Source organism: Bipolaris sorokiniana, assembly GCF_000338995.1.
Source record: "Bipolaris sorokiniana ND90Pr unplaced genomic scaffold COCSAscaffold_2, whole genome shotgun sequence".
Taxonomy (NCBI): domain Eukaryota; kingdom Fungi; phylum Ascomycota; class Dothideomycetes; order Pleosporales; family Pleosporaceae; genus Bipolaris; species Bipolaris sorokiniana.
This window is the reverse complement of record NW_006911896.1, coordinates 406,256-429,352: the sequence shown is the minus strand read 5'-3', so window position 1 is coordinate 429,352 and position 23,097 is coordinate 406,256. Positions and strand designations below refer to the sequence as shown.

Genomic DNA, 23,097 nt, shown 5'->3' with positions numbered 1-23,097 from the left:
CAACTTCACACCGTTGTGCCCCGCATCCCACGACGCCAACTTAGTCAGATAACAACCACCTGTCAGCATCGAACCAAGGCAACAACTCTCAGAAGCAGCAGTGCCCATGTCACACTCACCAGCACGCGTGCCGGACGCGTCCGCAAAGCCCCGAACAAAGCTCCTCGCAGCACTACGGAAACCCACAGCCGAGTCTTCAGAAAGCGAGGCTGAGTCTGATAATGGCAGTTCAGCATCCGAAGACGAGTCACCTGCTCCCGTTACCCTATCAACACCCCTCACAATGGCAATACGCCCACAGTTGGACACAGACACAGCCAATGACGTAGACGAGAGCGACGGAGAAGATGCATACGAACTTATGAAGAAACGATTAGCTGCCAGCAAGACTTCAGCAATAGCCGAATCAGCTCCACAGCCAGCAGAGGGAGGCGCATATGTCATTGCTACCGTTGAAAGTAGCAATGATGACGACGAAATGCCTGTGCGCGCCAACGTTCGCAAGTCATTTACGAGAAGAACAAAAACTGTGAGCCCTCGTGCCTCGCCATCGCCAAACGTACGATCACGGACAGAATCACCGGGTCTGTTTGTCACACCAGATCCCTCGCCAATCAAGAACAAGTCCAGGCAAGCAATAGATGATGGCTCCGATTCGGAATCATCACAGCCCGCACACAATGCAGATCTGCAAGAGCGAGTACGACGTATCCGTGAGGAGAGGCTGGTAAAACAACAAGAGCAGGAGTCACAGCAGAAAAAGTCTAACAAGGCTACGCAGCGCCGGGACGAGGGGGGCTCTGGAAGCGACACAGATGGCGAGAGCGGCAGACGGCTTACCCAACAAGCCAAGCCAACTCGAAAAGCAGGCAAGAAAGCCATGGAGGCAATGGCCCGGGATCAGCAGCGTATCAGTCGCAACATGCAGCTCACGCACCAGGCAAAGACGAAAAAGCGCTTCACAACTCAGGATCTCTTCAAAAAGTTCAACTTCCAAGCGCCAAACACCGATGCCGCAGCGCTTCCAACACCTGAGCCAAGCTCGGCATTGACTTCTTCCGATGCAGAGGTGAACCAGGTGCATGATGCCCAGGCGAAAAGCCCATCAAGACAAGAACACGACGTAGAAATGCACGCGCTACCGAGCGATGAGAAGACTGTTGATGTGGCGCTAGAGACACAGAATGGCATTCACGCCCCACAGTCCACCAAGCTCGATAAGGGCAAAGGAAGAGCACCAGAGTTCCAACATCTTCCAGAGCATCCTTGGATGAAACAAAAAGAGACATCGGCGCAGCAAAATACTGTAACAGATGCAAAGACCCGGGATGACGATATGGTGGAGCTCTCAGACTCAGACGATGATATGTCTGTGAAACAGCCAAAAAGCAGATTCCCCGTCTTCGATCGATTGCCCGTCAAGAAAAAAGACGAAGGTGGCTCCCTCGTTCACCTGCGTGCTCTTGCCCAATTGGCAAAATCACCTCCAAAAGTCAAGAAAGGTCAAAAGTCTGTCACTCGTGGCGAGATGGAGCTTTTGTTGGCTCAAAAGGCTCGTGAACAGACCGCCAAAGCCCGAGAGGAGAGAATCGCCGACCTCATCAAACGAGGTCACAACCCCGAGACCGAAGAGGAGAGGGAAAAGCGCCAAGAGGAAATCGATGATATGGTGGCCATGCTCGAAAAGCAAAGGCAGGAAGACCTCCAGCTCGCTAAGAGAGAAAAGAACGAGGCCAAGCAAAATGGTGAAACTCTAGATGAACTTCCGTCTAGCGACGAAGAAGACGGCGATTATATCGGAAGTGGAGAGGAAGACGCAGGTGGCGATGACGATGATGATGAGAACCAAGAAGAAGCAGAAATCGAGCTTTCTGGGTCCGAAGACGAAGAAACCAAAACTCTTGACAGTGCTGAGGGCGGTCAAACAGAAGGTACTGACGGGCCTGTTGACAAGATGGCTGATGGGGATGAGGAGCCAGGAGAGACGGATCAAACACCTCATGACGACGGAGATGTGCACATGGAAGACTATGACATAAACATACCTCTTCGGAGGCGAACGGTCAACAGAGCCCGCAATCGAGTCATCGAAGACGAAGATGAAAGCGACACCGAAACTGTCAAGAATGCCATTCCAACCCAAGCAGCGACTCAAGACGACGCAATGGCCGCTTTTGGTTTCGGCAAAGCCAACGCCGATGTAGGTCTCACGCAAATGTTCGCAGGCACAATGGCCGAGCTTGAATCGGAGTCTCGGTCGGCACCTATTATTGACACTGAGCAAGATTCTCTCGAGTTCTTGCGAAATCTGCCCGAAACTCAACCTGCTGTGCCTTTCAGCCAGGCATCAGACTTCATGGTTCCCAACAGCCAATCCATAGTGTCGCCACAAAAGACCTCACGAACTAGCCCCGAGTCCAACTTGAACTTAGGTATTAGCCAGGTGGTCAAGACTTCACCCACGTTCTCGCAGACACAACCGGACGATTTTGAGCCAACCCAGGACGCCGGCTTTTCCTTCTCGCGTTCGCCAGCAGGTCTTGCCCCGCCCCCATCCACAGTTGACACTGTCATGATGACTGTTGCCGAATCTCCAATCAAGCAAAGAAAGGGCAAGCTTCAACGAGGAAGACGGGAGATGACTGTAGAATTTTCTGACGTAGAGAAAGACTTGGAAGATCATGAAGAAGAGGAAGAAAGTGAAGATGATATTCAGCGGCCACCCAAGCCAAGCAAGGATGCCTTCAGAAGGATGCAGCAAGCGGCCAAGAAGGCAAAGGCGGCCGAAGAATTTGACAAGAAGAACAGCATGGCAAGGGAAGCTGTCATGGAGCAGGCTGAGGAGTCTGAGGACGAATATGCCGGTCTTGGGGGTGCCAGTGACGACGAAGAGGGAGAGGAAGACGAAGAGCTGAAGGCCATGATTGATCACAACGAGGTCAAAGTCGACGAACGTCAAATTGCTGCTTTCTACGCGTAAGTACAACTACGTGTCTCATAGTTCATAAAGTTAAGTACTAATTTATCGCAGCGACAAGACAAAAAAAGACGATGAGAAGCAGCTTGCCGAGCTTTACAAGAAAATGCAAAGCAAAGGCGGTCTACGCAGGCATGCAGGTGGCTATGATGGCTTCGACATGTCCGATTCTGAAGACGAAGCCGAAATGCGCCAGCGCAAGAAGCGTGCAGCGTTCCAAAAGCAGACCAACGCCTTGTTGCAGGACCAAAAGGTCAAGGCCCTCGCTGACGATGACAAGAAGAAGGCCTTCTTCAACACACTGGCCGACTTTGCTGACGAAGGTGAATACGACTACCTCAACATGCCTGAGAAGGAGATGGATGTGGACTCTTCACAATCTCAGTCTCAACCACAAAACCAAGACGATGATATTGCTATACCAGACTCGCAGAGCCTCTCTACGTCAGGAAACAGCCCATTGAAACGCAAGTCTGAAAGCACACAGAAGGAAAACCGTCCACCTCCACACATGCGCCGCACAACCGCGTCTGACGCACTAAGTCGCAAACCTCTTACAGCCGACGACGTCAAGCACTCTATTTCAGAGCTTATCGAAGACCCACGCGTTATGATCCCGGATTCGCAATTATCAGACGCCGAGGAAGACGAGGAGCAGACGCACGCCAGCAAGCAGTTTCCTCAGCGAAAGCCAATCATTGACCGTCTGAATTTAAGCCGACAATCCACAGTTGAAGAATCTACTGCAAGTGCAGAGTCAAATATGGCTTTCCACAACCCGACGCGTGTGGCTACTGCACCAGGCTTCCGCGTTCCCTCGCTCATCCGCCAGGCTACCAGTAATCTATCTATCAGCAGCGAGCGTTCTAGTGGCAGCGGTGCTTCTGCTTCTGCTCCCAAGGAAGCGGGTGTCAGGAGAGGTGGTACTGGACGCAGCAACATCCACGCACAAGCAAGGGAAGCGGAGCGCAGGCAGCTATTGGAAAAGAAGGAGGGTAAGAGGAAGGAGGCACTTAGGAAGAAGGTTGAGGGTGGGAGGAAGAAGGGTATGAGGAGTGTATTGAGTGATCTCGGGGGTGGGTTCGAGTAATTTTTCTGATGGCTGTATGAAATGAGGATGGTGTGGTTGGGATGTGTGTTTTACTGGGTTTGGCGTTATCGTAAGCGTTATGAATCAATGCATCGATGAGCATTTGGATAGCATTTCTCTGTTCATGGAGGTTCAGGGTAGTGTTTGAGTTGTGGTGGGCGAGATATCATCACAGTATTATGCGTACTTAATAATATCTATCTGACCATTCATCTTTTCTTGAACGACCCTGTATTTGTGAGATTAGCTATTCAATGATTGGGTTAGACTTTTGTTTTGTCTCGAGAGAACTGAATTCCAAACTGCATGTGCAATTCTTCATGTTTGCGGATATTCATAATTGGGAATTAGCAGCCACAATTAATGAACGAATTCGATGTTTCCTTGTCTTAGCATATCATCTACAGTGAATCAGACTGAGTATAGAAAGTGAGGGAGTATTGTATTTTGGATGTGATCTTAGTGTAATATACTATGAACGGAAGAGATATGGTGGAACCATTTAAATGAAGCTAGAGCAAAACATCATGCGATTTCCTATGCCTGCATGTGATATTGGATGAGGTATAGCCCCGTGTCATTGACATTGCTGTATATGTGTGCGATTGTTTTGCATCTTAACATGTACAACAAGGATGAATAAAAGGCCATGAACCATAGTCAACCTCAATGACAGTAAAGCCAATATCGAATCCGCAAAGTATTCACGAAATTATTTCCCATTAGCAATAACAACAACAGCAAGATGTAAACATAGTCCTGCGTTGCCGTCATTTAGTATCCTAGCAACAAGCCTCAGACCACTCACTCTCACTCTCACTTTCACTGCCCTATATTTTGCATCCCATAAATCCCACAACACAACAACACTCCAAAAGCCCTCCAATCAACTCTACCGCAACCAAATCCATCAACACAAAACCAAATTATGCCACTCTTTTCCGGAAAAGAAGCCTTCATCATCCTCGGTCTCTCACCGATCCAGCCCTCGCTCCACCACCGCTCGGAAAACTGCACCGTCTGCACCCTCCCTCTCACCATGCATCCCGGCCTCGTAGCAGAGACGCCGCACACAGCTCCAGAAGCAATTTCTCAAGTAGGTACACTACCAACCCCCCCGGTCAAATTCCCCAAGCCAATTCTCCAGCGCCCTCCCCACCCCGCCACACGCATCAACCTGTGCAACCACATCGTCGGCAAAGAATGTCTGCTCGCGTGGCTCGACATCAGCTGCGCGTGTCCTGTGTGCAACCGCACTCTCTTCGACGCTACCGACGAGGAGATTACGGAGCGCGATGTCGCGTTTGTGTACAAGAAGCTGAGGCAGCTATGGAGGAAGGGGGAGATCCTGGCGGCGATTGAGAGGGTCATCACGAGGAAGAGATTCGAGCAAGAATGGCGCGAGGAGCGGGCGCCTGGAGTTGATCCAGTGGAGGAGAAGGGGGAAGGAGAAGATGCGGTGTTTGAGGGAGAATTCTGGGATGGGAGTGAGGATGGGGATGAAGAGATGAAAGAGGAGGAGGGAAGTGAAGAGGGCGAAATTATTAAGAGGGAGGGGATGGACGACGACAAAGAGGGTTACGATCAGGGAAATGAAGGCGACGGCTATAACGATGTCGGTGGTTCAGAGGATATGGACATTTCGGACTCTTCAGAGTGACTGGGCTTGAAGTCTACATACCAGGTACTGGACTTGTCGGATGCTTGGTCAACACATTAGATGGATACATCGTTGCAACACGGCGTTTGGGTACCATGACGACACTTCCCAAAAATCAAAACCTTTACACACACACCTCATAGTTCAAAGTGCCTATATCTTGCAATGTGTTTACAACGCTCAGATTACGCAAGCCTTGGAATCCAGGTTCCGACCAAGACCCCTTTCTTACACTAAAATTAGGTCGTGATCCATCCCACCCATCAAACCTGACGCCAATTCCCCTGGCTAGCATTGGTGCACCATAAAATGTATTCGAGCAATCTGGCACCCACCCATCTTCGATGCTACATAAAGGGAGACGAGGGGGGAGCTGACAGTCGTGCAGCCAGCTGAAAACTAGTCGTCTCGACCTCCACGTCAAATAGTCGCGACTCCATTTTTTCTCTTTATTGTTCTTCCCACTCAATTGTATTCAATTCTCTGCAGACGGAAATGCTCCTCCACTCATCACGAACCGCCTTCCTAAAAAAAGACACCGAACCATGCACTACTACAAGCACAACCCCATGTCCCATCTGTCACGAAACAATCACCTGCACCACCTCAACGCGCAGCCTGCGCATTTGCATACGAAACACCAAGACGGCAGCTAGAATGCTGATTTTGACCTGCCGCCGCACCTACTATACCAGCCGCAACACGGGCAGTAGCAGCAGCAACATACTACTTAGGCCCCGCACCAAGTCCTCTCGCAGCAACTCGATGATGCGAATCAAGCGGTGTGGCCACACCTTCTGCTACGACTGCCTCGAGACGTGGGTGCAGAAACAAAACACTTGTCCCATGTGCCGGGACCGGTTGTTTAGTGGTTCACGGCGTGAAAAGTACAGGAGCGAGAGCGATCAAGGGGATAGGGTGTTATTGCTGGCGTTGAGGGGATATCTTGATATGCGTGAGGCGAGGGAGGTGAGTGATCCGGCTGTGCGGAGTGCGATGGGTGACGGACATGATTATGGAGGAGACGAGTGGGCGGATGTGGACGTGTATGGGGATATGATGGTGCGGGGAGGCGAGATGATATGACGGAAGAGATGGTGGAGGGCGGCAGAAGTAAACATGGAAAACAAGAAATGATAGGCAGGTGGTGATGTCTATGGCGCACTTTGGAGTGTGTTGGTTTGGTTGCTTTTTGGTAGAAGTAAAGAGCCGTAGTCTGGGTGTGGGGCCGTTCTACTATGGTTGTGTATACCATAAATGTGGATTGTCAAACAAGAGAGCGCTGATAGGTTGGTGGTGGCTGTGCACCAGAGTAAGAGTGGCTGAGCCTATATGTGGCTAAGTGATTGAATCTGCAGTGGAGTAGTTGTAGTGGAGTAGAAGCATTGTGACTGTCTCGGGATATCCGAAGCCCTAACGCATGGTGTTTTGGACTTGGCCGCATACAGCATTACTACGCAGTAGTAAATGGCCTGAATACAAATAACACGCAGATGTGCAAACCGTAGCAAAGAAAAAGCTATGACCGCATCACAAGCAAATCCGGGGCAGAGGTGCTGGGTTCTTGCATGACAGATGCGGGAGTGTCTCGGCTTTCCTGCTTGACTTTTGACATGGACTATTGCAAAGCGACCGGTGACCCTGCTACGTTGAACCCATGATCATGACGAGATTGACAAACACTATACATCGGCTTTATTGTCCTCACCGGCCGCTGAAACCTGAAAGATGCCATCAGCCATGAAGCAAGGCCATGACTATCGTCAGCACTGGCACCGGGGTTAGCGACCTACAGACAAGTAGGCAGACGTGGAGTTGTAGTGTGCATGGCCAGAATAAACGTGGATGTGCATGTTCAACAGAAGCAACAAAGCCAAGCACATTTTTTTCTTTCCGGTCAGCACAGACGTGAGTCACACATAAGCGAAGAAAAGATGCATGCCACCCCAGATGCGGCGGCGAGCCAGTGCCAGCCAGTGCCAGCAACAGCAGCCAACGCCTTTGCACCCCACCCCGCATCACCTAGCTTTGCTGCCTGGACATGTGTCGCACGTCAGTGTATAAAGCGACGCGATGCTGTCGTTCTCGCAGCGACGCCGAGTGCCTCGATCCTTCATGCGCTGCTGTCAGAGTGACACGCGGCAACAAAGCAGGGGGAGGCGCAGGCCGTCGCACCAGTCGCAAGGGGATTGAGCAGACTGGAGAGGGTGTAGGTCGCGGCAGCATTGCAGCTGAGCAGGGAGGTAGCAAAAGGCATCAGGTCGTGCTGCTGTGGAAAATTTCATCTTTTCGCGTTGCGCCGTTGCAAGGTGGCCAGAGGACGGCAAATGAGGCGAGGGGGTCGAGTGGACGGGCTGGGGTTTGGGCCTTGGCTCAATCCGGGTCAGTGCGTCGTCATGGCTGGTACTCGTAGGCACCAGCAAAGCTGCCATGATGATCAGTCCAGCACCGCAAACTGCTCTCGCCCCCACGACGCCGCCAGGCTGTGCAATGTGCGTGCGGCGTGATGCAGCAGCAACAATGGGCAACAGCAGGAGCGGTGCATTGAAGGCATGGGCGGGTGCATGGTGATGATGACTTGGCGATGGATGGATGGCGGTGATGACGAGCAGAGGAGGTGAAGGAAGAGGCGAGTTGCATGATGCTGGCGAGCCCCCTTTTCTTCACTGGCAAAATCTTCTCGCTACCCAAAAGGTGACGCTAAGTCGCCCAATCGCCGCCCAATCCCTGTCCGTTAGCGCTACGCTAGCAGCTTGGCATGTCGCCGCCTGCGACTATAAGTACTCGGCTTCCCCCCAACTTTTTGACGAGATTTCCGCCTTGCCCGCCGTTGTCGCAACACCGCAACCTCTCAGCCCCCTATCGCCGCAGATCGAACTCAATCTAGTTTCACCTGCGCGCCCTCTAATACTTGCGACCCACAAGCTTCGGTGTGCCCAATTTGCACATATCCACTCTCTCAGAGGTCCTAGGCGACTGCAATACTGCGATCGGCGCTAGCTTCATCCAGCCTGCGAGATAGCCTTGCGAAGTAGCCTCAGCCCCAGTCGACAACCGACTTACCCCGCCAAAGGCTTACTGGCTACGCTTTTGGTCACTTAATCTCCACACTAACCCGGCCGTCCTCTTTGCGACAGCTTCTACTACCACTACTACCACATCACCTACTCGACGATAGTCTTGTCGGCGTTTGCGAGGGACACATTCGCTTGTAGCTCTCCTGCCTCCGGTACCGTCTCCACCTAGCCCATAGGCAGACCCCATCTCCCCGTGCGTCGACCGACCTCGCTCTGCCCAAGCGATCTCGTAGTCCGCCCGCCCTTGACCGTCGCTGCCGTCGCAAAGATCTTTATTCTGACCTGCGCAGTCTGTCAAGATACCTATATCTCTCCACTAGCGTCTATCGCTCCAAATCCAATCAATAATCTCATCATGGATCCAAACTCTCTCACCTCTCATCCGTCCACCGCCGCACAGGCTCAGACGGTAAGCTCTTGTGATGTCTCACTCATTTGCCGCGCCATTCTAACCTCGTCTCTCAGTTCGTCGCCCCTGGCTCTCTCTCCTACCCTCAAGGCGCGAACTTGGACATGACTGCACCCTCCACTGAGCACAACACTCAACAGGTCGCTGAAAACGCGAACGGTGTTGCTACTCCCGCGGCTACACCCGATACCCAGAATGGTCAAGTGCCCTCTGGTATCGTGCCTACTCTTCAGAATATTGTCGCTACCGTCAACCTCTCCGCTCGCCTTGACCTCAAGACCATTGCTCTTCACGCCCGCAACGCCGAGTACAATCCCAAGCGTTTTGCTGCCGTCATCATGCGTATTCGTGAGCCAAAGACAACGGCTCTGGTCTTTGCGAGTGGAAAGATGGTCGTCACTGGTGCCAAGTCTGAAGATGATAGCCGTCTTGCTTCCCGCAAATATGCGCGGATCATCCAGAAGCTGGGGTTCAGTGCCAAGTTCACCGTACGTCTTGCCGCGCTAACCATGTTTCAGCGCCACGCTAACTTGACAACAGGACTTTAAGATCCAGAACATTGTCGGCTCTTGCGATATCCGCTTCCCCATCCGTCTCGAGGGTCTTGCCTCGCGCCATCACACTTTCTCGTCCTACGAGCCTGAACTGTTCCCTGGTCTCATCTACCGTATGATGAAGCCTAGGATTGTTCTTCTCATCTTCGTCTCTGGCAAGATCGTCCTCACCGGAGCAAAGGTCCGTGAGGAGATCTACCAGGCGTTTGAGCTCATCTACCCAGTCTTGTCGGACTTCCGCAAGTCTTGAGCAATTCTATCCACAATCTTTTCCTCAATCAGCCTTGAACAACCACCTGGCTCCAGGTGACATGGCTATGACTTGAGTATTCTCTTCAACCTTGTCTTTTTTTTGCGGCATTGCATGGTGTTTTAAGGTGGGCTTCTTTTCCTTCCTCTCAAACTTTCCAAAACTCTATAACATATATCCCCAGTCACGATTAGACATCTGTACATGGGCAGCCTTCATCTTTTGGTAATCCGGTTACTGAAGGCTTTTCTTCTCTTCTCTTTTTTTGATGGGTACGATTGCGTTGGCGGGAGGCGCGTGTGGGGACGATACCGAGATTGCTTTATTGGACAGATGATGGAACGCGAGGACGCGTTGATGAGTGCGACCGTAAAAGTTCGCGCTGAGGAGGGCCCTCTTTGGTTGCCGATAGGATGCCAGGGCTCCTTGGTGATGGATGCTCAATATCCATTGTGTATGTGTATATGACTCTTGGCCTTGAGACAAGTTAGGCATTAATGTCATTACGATATGATAATATCTCATGGCCCTGCTAGGCTTGTGATGCTTTCCTTCATTTCATGTCTCATACACTGCCTGCCCATAAGATACCCCCATCGCTTGCAAATACCCACTCGTCCAAGCTCAACATGTCGGGCTTGCTGAACAGCAAGTAGAAGTATTTGAGTGTCTGCATCGTCATCCTGAACTCTTCATCATCTCTTTCAGTGTCGCCATTAAGCGCTTGCTCGATCTTCTCTTCCATAACTCGCTCCACACCCTCCCACATCTGCCACCCAACCTCCATCCACCTCTCTTCTCCCGTAACCCGGTACAGAGCAAACAGACTCATCACCACTTCTGGCCTAACGCTTGGCCCCTTTTTATCCCATATCTTCTCGAACCCAGGGTACTCTTGTTCCGGCCACACGCTGGGGTCAAACGAGCAGTCTTCGTCACTGTTGCTCAGCTTCGACGATGAACAGGCTAGCATCGAGAAGTTCCTTGGCATGATGTTGCCATTGAAGGAGGGAGGGGCGTGCAGGGTTGTCCATATGCAGCCTTCGGTCAAAAGACGCGCGTACGTGAGATGGGTATCGTTGCGAGTGAGTGCCGCTGACAAGGCGAGCGTGCTGCCGAGAGTGCATGACGAAATATCGAGATTGTGGGTGAGGGTTATGTGATATCTTTGAGAGGTGTATGCGGGGCTGGCCATCATGATGGATTCGTTCGTAGGGGTTACGGGGCGGAAGAGGATGTGTTGGATGATGGCGTCAAGGGCGCTTGTGGACATGCTGGTATAGGGCGATACAGTGGGCGCGATGGCGAGGAGACGGGTCATCAGAGTGTGTTGTGCGTATGCAGGACCCGATGCCGCATCTACATTGAAGGTGTTATCAGAAGTTAGGTCGAGGGTTTGCAAGTTGACTTCGGCGGGCCAGAGACCGGGGATTTTGGTGCTGCTTTGCTGTGATTTGAGGATATTGATGACACGCGTTACAGCATCGTAGAATCGTATGTCGCCCGTGAGCTGCGACAGTCTGACAAATGCTAGATTGTAGGTCGTGAGTTCTGCCAGTGTGGCATTTCCCGACAATTCTTGTTCCACGCCATCGGCGACTTTTGTTGCATTCCAGGATATGATAGGTAAGCGGCTTGAAGTGTCGAAGAAGGTATAGAGCATGTCGCCCAACTCGAGAGCTTTATCCAGAAGATGAATATCGCGGCATTTTTGAAGGTCGTATGCTGAGAGTAGGGCGTACAGTAGTCGTGTCGTTTGTAGTAAGCTAGTTACCTGGTCGTGTGGTTCGAAATTTATTTCCACCATGGACGCGACGGCTTCTTGGAACTCCTCCGTCAGTCCCATAATCCAAAAATTTTCGAGGCTTTCGATGAGAATAGTGGTCTGTTCTGTCATCACCGGCCGCGAATCCCCAGCCATTGCTGCATCCATTGCTGCATCTTTTTCTGCACTCCAGTATTTTTTGAATGTTGCTCTGACTGCAGCGTGACGACGCGAGCGCACAACTGTCTCTCGATATGAGGATGCATCAGTGATGAATTTATGTTGTATTCTTGGTGAACGGCCACTTTCTGGCAATGGTAGCTGTGCAAGGGTATCTACGGGATGGTTTTGGATGGTAGTCCTGTAGAAGCTATGCTTTGACGAGGTTAATATAGAAGGGTTTGAAAGGTGGGTAGAACAGGAGTGTTCGTATGGCGGAGAAGAAAGAAACCAGAAAGAATGGTTTGACTTGTAGAAAAGGAGAAAGGTGAGAGCGATAAATATGAGAAGACCTGACCACCGTGTACCGGTTCGTGACCTGGCTGGCGACAGGCCGAAAGTGAGGGAGCCTTTGCGATTATGCATGATGATTGAGAGTTTTCCAGGAACGATGAAGAGAATCCTGAGGGAAACGCGAGGAAATAAAACCACCAAGATGGTGGTGCGTCCGGAACAATTTATGTTTCAATGATGCAGTTGCTATTTGAGAGCAGTTATGGAAACTTTTTGCATCGTTGCGTGTATCAGTGGTGCCCCTGATTGAAGTTCAAGTAGAGTTCGAAACTCTTTAGTTTCGAAACATGTCTGGCAACATATTTTCTGCTGTGTGAGTCCTTAGTAATTCCATGACTATTCATATGGAAGTGTGTAGAGCCTGGAGACATAATGCCAGGATGATGGAACGGGATGGTGCCTTGGAAGGGGTAGGTAGGCATGTGAAGCATGCAGATGAAAACAAGAGAAGTGCGTGAAGAGTCCTGGAAGTGTCTTCCCCTGATATACAAGGCTCCTGGAGGAATTTTATATTCTTGCACCTTGGACGGTGGGATTGTGGGAAACGAGGGAACTGTTGGGTCGTGCGGGTCTGCATGCAGCCGTGTGCGTCAGTATCTTGGCGCCTTCCTCCTTTCGACAATCACAGCAAGCCATGTTGTTGCTTCACACTCACGCCCTCACTCTTTACCGCGTAGTGATGTAGCCGCCACTTTTCCTGTAGCTCTAATATGTAATTTTTCTTATACCGATGCATTCCTTCCTTAGGCCCTACCAGTACTGCCGCCTTTCCCATCGCAGCCGCAGTCATGCGCATCCCTCTCTTCCGCATCTGGTACTCGACCACGTACACGGCGCTTCTCATCATCCTGCTCCTGTTCCTCGCCGTCACCCCTTCCGACACGATATACCAGTCGATCAAATCCAACGAGATCCAGAAGCTGTTCGTCATTGGTGGAGTCTATGTGCTCACGAGTCTGATTGTGTTGTTGATATACTCGACGCGCATCTACACGAATAGAACCGTGCTTGCTGCGATACCGAAGAGCTATGTGCCGGTCGAGGAGGGAGAAGTGGGCAAGGGTGTGAGGAGGATGATAGTAAAGCATTTCAAGAGAAGTGCCGTTGTTGCATGGGACAGCAGGCCGAGGGACCTTAGGGGTGAGGTCGAGGATGGAGATGAAGAGAAAGGACAGCTTTCGCGTGCAGGAACGGCTGAGAGTAAGAAGGATAAAGAAAAGTCACACAAAAAGAAAGGCCATCACCACCATGCGGCCGATGCGACCATCATACCCGTCTCGCCAAAGTCGCCGCCTTGGGGACATATTTCCCATCCTGGTTGGGCCTCTCCCTCTTCACCGGACCTGCCTAACCTGCAGTATTGGAGCGTTGTCTGCGAGCTTCCCAATCTCATCGAAGCAAAGGCCGTCTCACTTGCGCCGCCTGACCCTGCGCTTGAAGAAAGCGCCCAGCAATACCCGGACAATGCACCGCCTCTACCAGATGCTCGAATCGTCACCCTGCTCCAGCGCCCGCGCGCAATGGGTTTGCGCGAATACCTGTCTCGACTCGCAGAATTCGGACTGCTTAACCCACCCTCGCTCGGCCCTGCATTCCTTTCACAGTACGAGTATGCGCGCTTCTCCACAGCCAGCCTAACCGAAACACAATTCCGCGATCTCATGGCCATATTTGCAGAAGTACTAAACGGCATGAAAGAGGTGGACCCGGCCGTTATCGAAGAAGCGCGTGCATTGGATGTGGAATCAGACACACGCAGTCTTGCGCCTACGGAATCCAGCTTGGACTCAACCATCTCCTCGCACTCACACATGCCCTACCGCACACCGCAACTCGACCGCAAATCTACCCTGTCGTCTCTCAACAGCTTCCTGTCCACATCAAGTAGCGACGCCTCAACATCGCACTCTCCACAAACTGCCCGCACCGCACCCTCACGCCAGCACGAGCGCGGTTCCACCATCTACGGCACGCCCTCGCAGCGATCGTTCGCCGGCTCAGAATCTGAAACGGGATCCGTGGTCATTCACGCTCGCTCGCAACGGAGCCCGAGCACCATTTTTCCGAATTCCAGCGAGAGCTCGCTGGGTTCCCAGGGCAGTGTTATACGATTGAATTTGAATCCCGGTGAGGGCGAGCTGCCGTACCAGTATAATATCGATGGGGGATGAATAATTGCATGAGCTTGGGATGAACGATTCAAATACATTTGCACATATGCACATGGACACGCTGGGGAAGACGTAGAGTACGACCAGATATGCTAGGAGTTCAAGCATAGGCTAGAGAGGAAGAACGCAGCAAAGATGACACGCAGAGAGGAAGACGAGAAAGAAAGAGAAAGATGGGAATAATCCGGTGCCGAGGTTGTGACGTGACATGGAAGGAAAAAGAGAAGAAGAGAATGAAGAAAGAGGAGGAAATAAAATCTGCACAAGGGCAGTAAACAGCACAAGAAATTGTGCCTGAGGCGCGCATATGCAGTCTCTCCAAAACCATCACTTGCTATTCCGCCTTTTTTCTTTCTTCTTCTTAGGAAGCAAACCACGCAAGTCCATATTTATTCACCATACTTTCTTGTACATATTTACTTATTTATTTACGCATCACAAGCAAAAATGCTACATATTCATATTTCATATTCAATTTTTGATTTTCAAGAAAGTAAAGTAAAATTTCAAAGAAAAAGAACAAAAAGCATATGATTCGCATATACATACATACATCTAACGAAGCATGGAACAGATCGTACAAGATACTCTCGTCTAAGTTACTTTGACGTTTCTTCTTCTTCTTCTTCTTCTTCTTCTTCTTCTTCTTCTTCTTCTTCTTCTTACTCGGCAACCCAGACAGCGGCCATACCCATACCGGTACCAATGCACATGCTGGTAACACCGATTTGTTGCTTTGTTCGCCTCAGCTCCGTCAGCAGAGTGCTGACTTGCCTGGCACCAGTGACACCGAGAGGGTGGCCAAAGGCAATGGCACCGCCCTTGGGGTTGATCTTCTTCATGTCGAGACCAAGCTCGTTGATGCAGTAGAGGCACTGGCTGGCGAACGCCTCGTTGATCTCGTAGATGTCGACTTCGTTCTTGTTCAGACCCGTCTTCTCGAGCACAACGGGGATAGCGGCAGCAGGGCCGACACCCATCAGTAGCGGAGGTACGCCGACAATGGAGGCCTGGACAAACTTGCCAATGATCTTCTGGCCGAGGCGCTCTGCTGTGCTGCGCTTCATCAGGAGCACGGCGGCTGCACCGTCAGAGATTTGGGACGCGTTACCAGCGTGGATGGAGCCGTCCTTGGCAAAGGCAGGGCGAATCTTGCTAAGAGATTCGGAGGTGATGCCTTGCCTGACGCCATCATCCTTGCTGACGGTAATGGTCTCTTCCTTATCGGTCTTAGGGTTTGTCCACTTGACCGTCAAGGGTGCGATTTCCTCGTCAAAGAGACCCTGCTTTTGGGCCTCGACGGCCTTTTGGAACGACGACGCGGCAAAAGCGTCTTGTTCGGCTCGCGCAATACCCTTGGCCTTTGCCATTTGCTCCGACAGCACGCCCATAGGTACCTTGCAGTTTGCAGCTTCCTTGTGGTTCTCGAGGAGCTCGGAAAACTCTGTGACGGCGCCAGGTCCGTATTGTGTGCTCATGCTCTCTGCGCCTGCGCCAATACCGACTTCAATCATGCCTGACTTGATTGCGTTGGCGATGTCGACGCATGCCTGGAGACCAGAGGAACATTGCCTGTTCAAGCTCTTGACTGCGGTCGTGGTAGGGAAGCCAGCAGCAAGAGCAGCAGCGCGGAACTCTGTTGCGCCACCACCTGGGGCGAGGACAGCACCGACAGCGATGTCCTCGACGAGCTTAGGGTCAATACCTGATCGCTCGATGATGGCTTTGTAAGCGCCGTGGAGAAGGTCAGCTGCTTGTGTATCTTTGAAGCCTCCCTTTCCGCCCTTTGTGAAGGCTGTGCGGAGCGCGCAGGTTACAACAACCTGTCAAGCATATCGTCAGTATGCAGATTCTGAAAGAGGCGCTTGCCTCGTCACGCTGAAACCTGGTGTAACACTCACATCATCAGGCCTCTTCTCAAGGATGTTCTTCCTTCCCTTGGATCCCGATGCGCTAGAGCTTGTAGAACCACCGAGGAGATGGCCCTCGACCTGCGTAAGGCGCTCTTGTACTATACAGCAGCGCCGTCAGTATACTGTGTCAAAATCATGTTTTTGTGCACCGAAGCATACCTTTGTTGGGGGCTTGGTTTGCCATGTTGACGCTTGAAGACGATATGAAGACGAGAGATGAGTTAGGAGGTGGTAGAAGGAGAAGAGGGTAAGAGAAGGGAGGTGAGTAGAGAACAGACGAGAGAGAGAGAGAGAAGCTGGTGTATAGTCTTCTCGCGTTCGGCTCAATGCAATTAGGTCATTCGCCTCGCATTCGCCGAGGTAAGTACTGCTTTGGGTTAGTGTATTTGCGGGGGTCGTCATGCCTTCCGGGGAAGGTAGTTTTCACATGCTTTGGGAGAGTGTCGGAGGGATGGGCGGTCAGAACACGCTTCACATGTCAGTCAGTGCAGTGTTGCTTGCCATGTGCTCGGATTTGTAACGTTCTCGGATGTTTAATGTGATGTTGCTGATGCAGATGAGATTTATGGTTAGAAACACCACCTTTCAGCGCAGCCCCCAAGAAAAGACATATTGTCAGATTTCAAGCCAACTGCCAGGCCTAACTATGCCTGCCATTCTCGAATCTAATTCAAGCCAAGTAAAGTGATACATGTAAGTTCGTGATATTTCGTTGCAGCCATTTGAAGCTGCTCTCACCCCGGAACGCCCTGCTCAAACACAACAATTTCTTGGCACACTAAAGAGCACCCGACTTCATCGCTTACTATCCGCATCCTGCCACGGATTGTCCCTGACCTGTCTCTCCAGCTCATCTACAACACTACTCCTCTGCACCTCCTCGTAACCTGGCGGTGGATCCGATGGTGGTTCAAAGTGCTCTTGCTGCGTCCGTGGGCTCGACAACGAGCTCGATGCTGGTGGGCTTGAGGGTTCGGGCGCCGCAACGACGGAACCGCCAACACCACTCATACTTCCGACTGCAGCATTATCCATTGGTGGGCTAGGTAACGGGTCGGGTACTCTAGCGTGCTGTCGGCTCTCTTCGTAGGCCGGTAGATCGTCGAGATGCACGTTGTTCATATTCACACCACCAACACCTCTGGTCCCATCCTGCACATCGCCACCGCTCTCCCGCGCTATCTCGATAGCCTGCCGTAACCGCTCTTTCAGTCGCTCGAATATGCTTGCGAAATCGAATGCACCGCCCTCTTTGAATTCCAGGACGAGGTCGAGCTCAGAATGCTGTGGAGGTATGCCGCCGCCTTGGACAGGCTGGATGATGGCTTCCCATTTGTTTGCGCCGAACCATGGTGCTGTTACGCGCGAGTCGGTTACATTGAGAATGGGAACGGCGAAAGACTGCAACTGTGGTGTTGGGTTCACGGGCAGATAGATCATCTACGATGCAAGTTAGCTCCACGATGGGGTGGGTCAGGCCATGTTTGCCTGGCAAGGGGGGATGGATGTATCGTACTCGTCGGTTGGTAAGGAAGACGACGCCCGACTTGCATTGTTGCGAGTAAGACTCGCTCGGAGGGTGTCGGTGGCTGGTCTGCAATGAGAGCGTAGTTCGAGGAGGAGACTGGTACAGCGTCTGCTCGCCGGGGAGAGGTGTGTAGCCGCCATTCTCAGCGAGCATCACCCAGCTAGACTTGCGGTTAGACTTTGTCTTGCTGGTCATTTTCTCGGACCTAAAGCCCATGGCGCAGTGCTACAGTGCTAGGGTGTGTTCTTGTGCCCCAGGTGTACGCTGTCCTAGGCTGGTGCAGGGAAAGCCGTGGGGGAAGAGGGGCAGGCAGCAGCAACACCGCGCAGAAAGGGCAGCAGTAACAACGACGACGACGATGATGATGACGATGATGATGACGATGATGACAGAGAGAGCGGAAAGGAGGAGAGAGAAGAGAAAGGCGTACTGACTTGACAGACATGGTCGAGACTTGTTGCTGCAAACTTGTTCACGGAAAGCGTGAATAGTTCGCCCACACCCAGCAGTGCCAATGCAAGCCTTCCTGCGTGCGGGAGTGCACTAATAGTGCCTGCGCCCGCCCGGACGTCTTTCGGCCCGACAACCGCCTCCTATCAAAAGTCGAGCTGTGGCTCCTGCGTGGATGCGAGTGATCTGTCTAGCGGCTGGTGTGGAGATGAACGGTGGGGTTGGTGAGCTCGATGGGTTGGCTGGGGCTGCTTGTCGCGGCGAGCGCGGTTGTCGCGAATGGCTGGTGTTGGCGGGCTGTGCGTTGGGGGGGAGTCGTGGAAGTTGGGAAAGGCTGTGTAGTATGCGCATCTACACATCATATGTAATGTAGATATGCATCACCGTCGGATACGGCACGTGCGACTCCCGGCGGCTATCGTCTTTCAAGGCACTGCAACTCTGCATCTCCTGCAGCAGCTGCTGATGATCCCGTAAGACGCGCTTGCGTCACCCCCGAGGGCCCGTGGCGGGGGGGGGGGACTACATGGCCAATCACCCAATCAAAGCCTACAAGACCACACACCCATCGGGTGGCCAAGATTGGCATTAATGCACACTGCTTGTCTCATTAACATACGCACGTAGTTGGACATGCACATATGTACCACAAATGTATATGTATATGTATACATCTATACCCAAGCCTCTAATGCCAGCCTCTGCCCCTGCTATCTAAGCTTTCAAGGAACATGATGCGCTCTCGCCCTTGTCCAAAGCAGCAATTACAAAATCCCATCTCTATCCATCGTCCTCTCTCTCTGTCATTGTCCACCTCCTCTTGGGTCCCTGCCTATGCTCATACACGTCGTCAAGTTTCGGTGGACCCCAGAGCCCATGGCTGGGCTTAGATGCCGCCTTTGCGCCCCAAAGACCTGTTGCACTCACCGCACTCTGTTTCCGAGTGGCGGCGCTGACCAGCGGAGTCGATTTGTCGCCCACCTCCCTTTCTTCCTTTGAGTCCAACTTGGTAAGACGGTTAGTTGAATCAGACGAACCGTCTGCTTGTGGAATAGACTTCACGTCCTGTTCACTATAAGACGCCCCGGCACTCATAACGCCAGTGGGCTTCGACCGTACTTGTTGATGTGCAGAATGGAGACTCGTTTCTGCCTCTACAGCAGGCGTGCTCGCTCCTGACCACAGGCCTCCTGCAGGAGATGCAGCCCCACTCGTTGCACTCTGGATGAATCTCGAGTTCGATCCCGAGCTCATGGTCCGACGCATGCTGCTCATGGAGCTGTTCCGGGTCCTGTAGGGTTCACCAATTGAGAACGGTGTCTCGGAAGGAGTACTGGCAGTCGAGGATCCCGTAAATCGGCGACGATGGTCTAGCAATGGACTGGGCAACACAACCGGTGACTGTGCTTGTGCTTGCGCTTGTGCCGAAGGCGGCTTGGAAGGATCAACGCCAGGCCGCAGATGGTCGATTGAAGCTGAGAGCTTCACCTCGTAAGTATCTGGCATACCAGGATCTGCAACCGACAGTCGCCTCTCGTGCAAAGTCGATGGTGCTGGTGTTTCCCTGGGCTTGTCTCTCCGGACCGCCATTGAAAGAGAAGCGAGGCCAATGTCCATGAGTACAGGCTGGTTAGTCATGGCTCCCAGGAGAGCGTTGCAACCAGCTCCATGGGTTACTAGAATTAGCACAACCTCCTCATCCCCATCGGGCCCGGTTGAGCCATCGCTAAAATTTGGAAAGGGATCTGACTTAGTTTGCGGCTTGCGTGGCGGCGTCAGACGAAGCGGCTCTCGGAACATGAAACCTGGGATTTGGTTCTTGGGAGGTGCAGTGCCATGTGTCCTATACCATTGCAACATACCCGCAAGACCTCTTCTAAAGCGCTTGTGCATTGTGCTCCACTCGTCACCAAACTGTCCACCATCGCCCCAGTTTTGAGGTTCGCGCATACTGTCCCATTGGAAGTCGACTTGCACACAAGCCTCCTGCGCGTGAGCAACGTACCCGCGCGGTATAGGATCAGCCGGGGAAACCGAGTAAGACGGGTGCGGGGGCTGGTATACACGACCTGATGTACTAGTAGGACCTGGTGTAGGTGTAGGCGTAGGCGTAGGCGCCACGAGCGCCGAGACGGCTTCTCTTGGAACGGCGCCCGGTAGAGCCAACGGACCAGTGTAGCTGCTTGACCGTTCGCGCAAGGGCAGAGCCTGTGCCAAACTGCCCATTCTTGCACCCTGTGTGGTATTGGGCGCAGCCTTGTTCCCTGTCCAGCCGCCTGGAAAATGACCCCTACTGCTGTTTGGGTTGGGTTGTTCTTGAATGTAATCGCCTCGCCGCAGCAGATCCGCCTTTGCACCAGCTACCATCATGGTCGAGTTGGGAGGCGCTGTGATGTCTGCATAATACTCGGGAGACAGCCACTCGCCCAAGAAGGCATCGATACGTAGCAGAATTCTCTCAGGTCCGGTATGAGGTTTGGGTAGGATCTCGAGGTTGGGGTCGGCGAGCGGTTCAAAGGTTCGAGGTTGCGATGATGTCGATTTGGTACGTGGCGCTTTCGACGAAGAGCTCCCCAATGTGCTATTCTTTTCCTTGGATGGCGTCGGTATGCTGAGTTCTGGTGTGGTTGATGCCTGAACCTGCGAGATTCCCGCTGCCACTGCAGTACTTGTTTGGACGCATCTTAGAAACGGGCTCGAATGGATGATAATCTTTCGCTTCTTCTTCTTCGGTCGTTGGGCACCGCTTCCCTGCGCCTGCCCATCTTGCGAGATGGTCAGCTTGCCCAAGTCGAGCTGCGAGGGATCGTGGCTAGGAGAAGTCTTCGCTGCTTCTGCCTGCTGGCTGTCTCTCTCAATAAGCAATGCAGCTATGCGCTGGCCAAGTGCTTTTGCTTGCGACCAGCCGCCATATGTAAGTGGGGGGTCGTAGGGTGCAGGCGAGGTGAGATGCCATGACTTGTCAGCAGCATCCAGCCGGGCGCCGTGCCTGTGAAGGATGTTAGCTACAGGCTCGGAATGTGGAGCCGTGAATACGGTTGAGGCGGTACCTGGCGACAATGACCACTGAGGGACCTGCCATGATGCCAAGAAAACTCCAGGACGAGGCAGACAATTAGAAGGTTAGCACAGCAGTAGCGTAGTAACGGCAGCAACGGCAATTCTTGAAGTGATGATGTTGCGGCCCAGGGTCCAGCAGTTGGCCGAGTTGACAAGCGGCGCAGGCGGGCGGGGCGGGGCCTAGAATGAGCTTTTGGGCACATGACTGCACCAACCTCTCGCCTAGTCCGATGCCTTCATCAAACTGAAAGAAAGCCACGCCGTACTGCGTAATCATACGGTGGTGGATTTTGATTGTAGAAGGGTCAACCCCATAGATTTTGACTGTAGAAGGATCAATCCGATTTTGTTTCGGTAGAGACGAGCCACTAGACTACCTACTACACACACACACACACACACACACACACACACACACACACACACACGCACACGCACACAGGTATGACCTACTTGCTGCCCTTGCCCTTACCAGATTTGTCACCCTTGTCCTTGCCGCATTTATCACCTTTGCCTTTGCCATCCTTTCCCTTGCCCTTGCCGTCGTCCTCGATTTTTTTTCTTGCCCATAGCCATCTCCAGTGTTTCAATGATATGCTGTAGCCGAGAAGTCATCAAATCGACAGTCTCGGCATAATAGTGTGTTACAAAACCTGCACCACGAGTCATAAAGTCTTCGCGCAGCATCTGTATCAGTAGTATCTCCATATGGCTGCCACAGCCGGGATGGTGATTCTGAGACCATATCATTGCCAAGCTAGTTTCTCAACGCCTTGCCGTGAGCAATGTTGCCGTCGCAGAAGATTTTAAGGGCATCGATTGTGGCTTGAAGGAGCGCGGGGAAAGAACCCTGCTGGATCGAGGTCCTCCCCAGCCCGTCGACTACATTGCGGCGTGCAACACGCAACAATCTCAGACTCTCCGCAACGAAATGCTTCGCTTCATCTTTAGCGAGAGGTTCGTTCGGATCTTCTGGGTTTGTGAAAGATGGAAGCAAGTGGGAGCTTAGAACGAGGAACGGCTCTATCTCGTCTGGTGCAATAGATAAGTCGTCTTCAATTGTAGCGAGGCGCTCGCGAATAACCTCGAGGCACGCTATAGTGATGTCCTTGGTGCTACCGGGCCACCGTTTACGAAGCTCGACCAGCGCGGTATCGGCTAACCACATGAATGTGTCTGTGTTGCCTCCGTCGCTTGTATCGTATAATGCGTGGGCCGAGGTTTCAGCGACAACCAAGTCTTGCTTCATGAGCGCCTTGATGTGCGGGTAGCTCTGTCCAGCCTCTTGAAGTTATGGTAAGACCTCGTCGAGCTGCTTCATGAGCTGGTCCAAGATCCAAGCATCTTGTTTCGCTGCATAAGCGGCCGCAAGCCCAACGACATTGCGAGCAAATCCTACGGCAGGATCGACCATGACAATCGACGTGTCTCGAACGGCGTCGTACGCGGTCGACTTAGGCTGGGCAGTCATGTTGTTTTTGATAGAGATACGCTTGACAAGGGTATTCCATTCGCGTTGCTGTTCTTCACTAGCCTTGACTGGGCAGCGGAACTCGGGAAACTAGAATACTTTAATTTCGGGGGCGCTATACAGACTACAGATGTCGTTTTCTGGCTTCAAGAGGACATACATCCTGGTCTGTCTGTCCTGAGGGTCGTCAAAGCACGGCGTTGCTACCA

General features: G+C 52.3%; 11 protein-coding genes across 11 annotated transcripts; 5 read left to right on the top strand and 6 right to left on the bottom strand.

The window, feature by feature from the left end:
* Positions 1 to 22: 22 nt before the first annotated feature.
* Positions 23 to 4,274, top strand: COCSADRAFT_187057 (uncharacterized protein). The gene is made up of 2 exons (XM_007697555.1): positions 23 to 2,976; positions 3,032 to 4,274. The coding sequence occupies exons 1-2, from the start codon at positions 107 to 109 to the stop codon at positions 4,065 to 4,067; spliced, it is 3,906 nt and encodes a 1,301-aa protein (XP_007695745.1). The 5' UTR covers positions 23 to 106; the 3' UTR covers positions 4,068 to 4,274.
* Positions 4,275 to 4,995: 721 nt separating this feature from the next.
* Positions 4,996 to 6,100, top strand: COCSADRAFT_349314 (uncharacterized protein; the record flags this gene model as incomplete). The annotated part of the gene is made up of 2 exons (XM_007697554.1): positions 4,996 to 5,121; positions 5,203 to 6,100. 2 exons carry the CDS (start codon positions 4,996 to 4,998, stop codon positions 5,725 to 5,727), a joined length of 651 nt encoding a protein of 216 aa, XP_007695744.1. The 3' UTR covers positions 5,728 to 6,100.
* COCSADRAFT_267866 (uncharacterized protein) lies at positions 6,100 to 6,903 on the top strand. Its single transcript, XM_007697553.1, has one exon. The coding sequence runs from the start codon at positions 6,223 to 6,225 to the stop codon at positions 6,811 to 6,813; it is 591 nt and encodes a 196-aa protein (XP_007695743.1). The 5' UTR covers positions 6,100 to 6,222; the 3' UTR covers positions 6,814 to 6,903.
* Positions 6,904 to 7,841: 938 nt separating this feature from the next.
* On the bottom strand, positions 7,842 to 8,346 carry COCSADRAFT_32985 (uncharacterized protein). The gene has a single exon (XM_007697238.1). It carries the CDS (start codon positions 8,157 to 8,159, stop codon positions 7,854 to 7,856), a length of 306 nt encoding a protein of 101 aa, XP_007695428.1. The 5' UTR covers positions 8,160 to 8,346; the 3' UTR covers positions 7,842 to 7,853.
* Positions 8,347 to 9,159: 813 nt separating this feature from the next.
* Positions 9,160 to 10,017, top strand: COCSADRAFT_156488 (uncharacterized protein; the record flags this gene model as incomplete). The annotated part of the gene is made up of 3 exons (XM_007697552.1): positions 9,160 to 9,213; positions 9,270 to 9,701; positions 9,754 to 10,017. The coding sequence occupies 3 exons, from the start codon at positions 9,160 to 9,162 to the stop codon at positions 10,015 to 10,017; spliced, it is 750 nt and encodes a 249-aa protein (XP_007695742.1).
* A 565-nt stretch (positions 10,018 to 10,582) lies between these two features.
* Positions 10,583 to 11,914, bottom strand: COCSADRAFT_78987 (glycoside hydrolase family 47 protein; the record flags this gene model as incomplete). The annotated part of the gene is made up of 1 exon (XM_007697551.1): positions 10,583 to 11,914. One exon carries the CDS (start codon positions 11,912 to 11,914, stop codon positions 10,583 to 10,585), a length of 1,332 nt encoding a protein of 443 aa, XP_007695741.1.
* Positions 11,915 to 12,942: 1,028 nt separating this feature from the next.
* Positions 12,943 to 14,920, top strand: COCSADRAFT_32982 (uncharacterized protein). The gene has a single exon (XM_007697237.1). The coding sequence runs from the start codon at positions 13,084 to 13,086 to the stop codon at positions 14,464 to 14,466; it is 1,383 nt and encodes a 460-aa protein (XP_007695427.1). The 5' UTR covers positions 12,943 to 13,083; the 3' UTR covers positions 14,467 to 14,920.
* COCSADRAFT_133237 (uncharacterized protein) lies at positions 14,919 to 16,672 on the bottom strand. Its single transcript, XM_007697550.1, has 3 exons — positions 16,539 to 16,672; positions 16,368 to 16,477; positions 14,919 to 16,289 (listed from the first exon to the last, which is right to left on the bottom strand). Exons 1-3 carry the CDS (start codon positions 16,561 to 16,563, stop codon positions 15,129 to 15,131), a joined length of 1,296 nt encoding a protein of 431 aa, XP_007695740.1. The 5' UTR covers positions 16,564 to 16,672; the 3' UTR covers positions 14,919 to 15,128.
* Positions 16,673 to 16,874: 202 nt separating this feature from the next.
* On the bottom strand, positions 16,875 to 18,395 carry COCSADRAFT_32980 (uncharacterized protein). The gene is made up of 2 exons (XM_007697236.1): positions 17,896 to 18,395; positions 16,875 to 17,819 (listed from the first exon to the last, which is right to left on the bottom strand). The coding sequence occupies exons 1-2, from the start codon at positions 18,100 to 18,102 to the stop codon at positions 17,175 to 17,177; spliced, it is 852 nt and encodes a 283-aa protein (XP_007695426.1). The 5' UTR covers positions 18,103 to 18,395; the 3' UTR covers positions 16,875 to 17,174.
* Positions 18,396 to 19,001: 606 nt separating this feature from the next.
* COCSADRAFT_32979 (uncharacterized protein) lies at positions 19,002 to 21,530 on the bottom strand. The gene is made up of 2 exons (XM_007697235.1): positions 21,408 to 21,530; positions 19,002 to 21,346 (listed from the first exon to the last, which is right to left on the bottom strand). The coding sequence occupies exons 1-2, from the start codon at positions 21,437 to 21,439 to the stop codon at positions 19,138 to 19,140; spliced, it is 2,241 nt and encodes a 746-aa protein (XP_007695425.1). The 5' UTR covers positions 21,440 to 21,530; the 3' UTR covers positions 19,002 to 19,137.
* Positions 21,531 to 22,174: 644 nt separating this feature from the next.
* On the bottom strand, positions 22,175 to 22,666 carry COCSADRAFT_156482 (uncharacterized protein; the record flags this gene model as incomplete). Its single annotated transcript, XM_007697549.1, has 1 exon — positions 22,175 to 22,666. One exon carries the CDS (start codon positions 22,664 to 22,666, stop codon positions 22,175 to 22,177), a length of 492 nt encoding a protein of 163 aa, XP_007695739.1.
* Positions 22,667 to 23,097: the final 431 nt, after the last annotated feature.

What these genes read in the sequence shown, in the direction of transcription:
- COCSADRAFT_32985 (XM_007697238.1), bottom strand. Translation starts at nt 8,159, where the DNA reads ATGGCAGCTTTGCTGGTGCCTACGAGTACCAGCCATGACGACGCACTG.
- COCSADRAFT_32980 (XM_007697236.1), bottom strand. Translation starts at nt 18,102, where the DNA reads ATGACCAGCAAGACAAAGTCTAACCGCAAGTCTAGCTGGGTGATGCTC. An exon ending in TCTTCCTTACCAACCGACGA is followed by an intron (nt 17,820 to 17,895) that starts GTACGATACATC and finishes CTTGCATCGTAG; the next exon opens with ATGATCTATCTGCCCGTGAA.
- COCSADRAFT_32979 (XM_007697235.1), bottom strand. Translation starts at nt 21,439, where the DNA reads ATGGCAGGTCCCTCAGTGGTCATTGTCGCCAG. An exon ending in TCAGTGGTCATTGTCGCCAG is followed by an intron (nt 21,347 to 21,407) that starts GTACCGCCTCAA and finishes CATCCTTCACAG; the next exon opens with GCACGGCGCCCGGCTGGATG.
- COCSADRAFT_267866 (XM_007697553.1), top strand. Translation starts at nt 6,223, where the DNA reads ATGCTCCTCCACTCATCACGAACCGCCTTCCTAAAAAAAGACACCGAA.
- COCSADRAFT_133237 (XM_007697550.1), bottom strand. Translation starts at nt 16,563, where the DNA reads ATGGCAAACCAAGCCCCCAACAAAG. An exon ending in AAACCAAGCCCCCAACAAAG is followed by an intron (nt 16,478 to 16,538) that starts GTATGCTTCGGT and finishes GCTGCTGTATAG; the next exon opens with TACAAGAGCGCCTTACGCAG. An exon ending in TTGAGAAGAGGCCTGATGAT is followed by an intron (nt 16,290 to 16,367) that starts GTGAGTGTTACA and finishes TATGCTTGACAG; the next exon opens with GTTGTTGTAACCTGCGCGCT.
- COCSADRAFT_187057 (XM_007697555.1), top strand. Translation starts at nt 107, where the DNA reads ATGTCACACTCACCAGCACGCGTGCCGGACGCGTCCGCAAAGCCCCGA. An exon ending in CAAATTGCTGCTTTCTACGC is followed by an intron (nt 2,977 to 3,031) that starts GTAAGTACAACT and finishes AATTTATCGCAG; the next exon opens with CGACAAGACAAAAAAAGACG.
- COCSADRAFT_32982 (XM_007697237.1), top strand. Translation starts at nt 13,084, where the DNA reads ATGCGCATCCCTCTCTTCCGCATCTGGTACTCGACCACGTACACGGCG.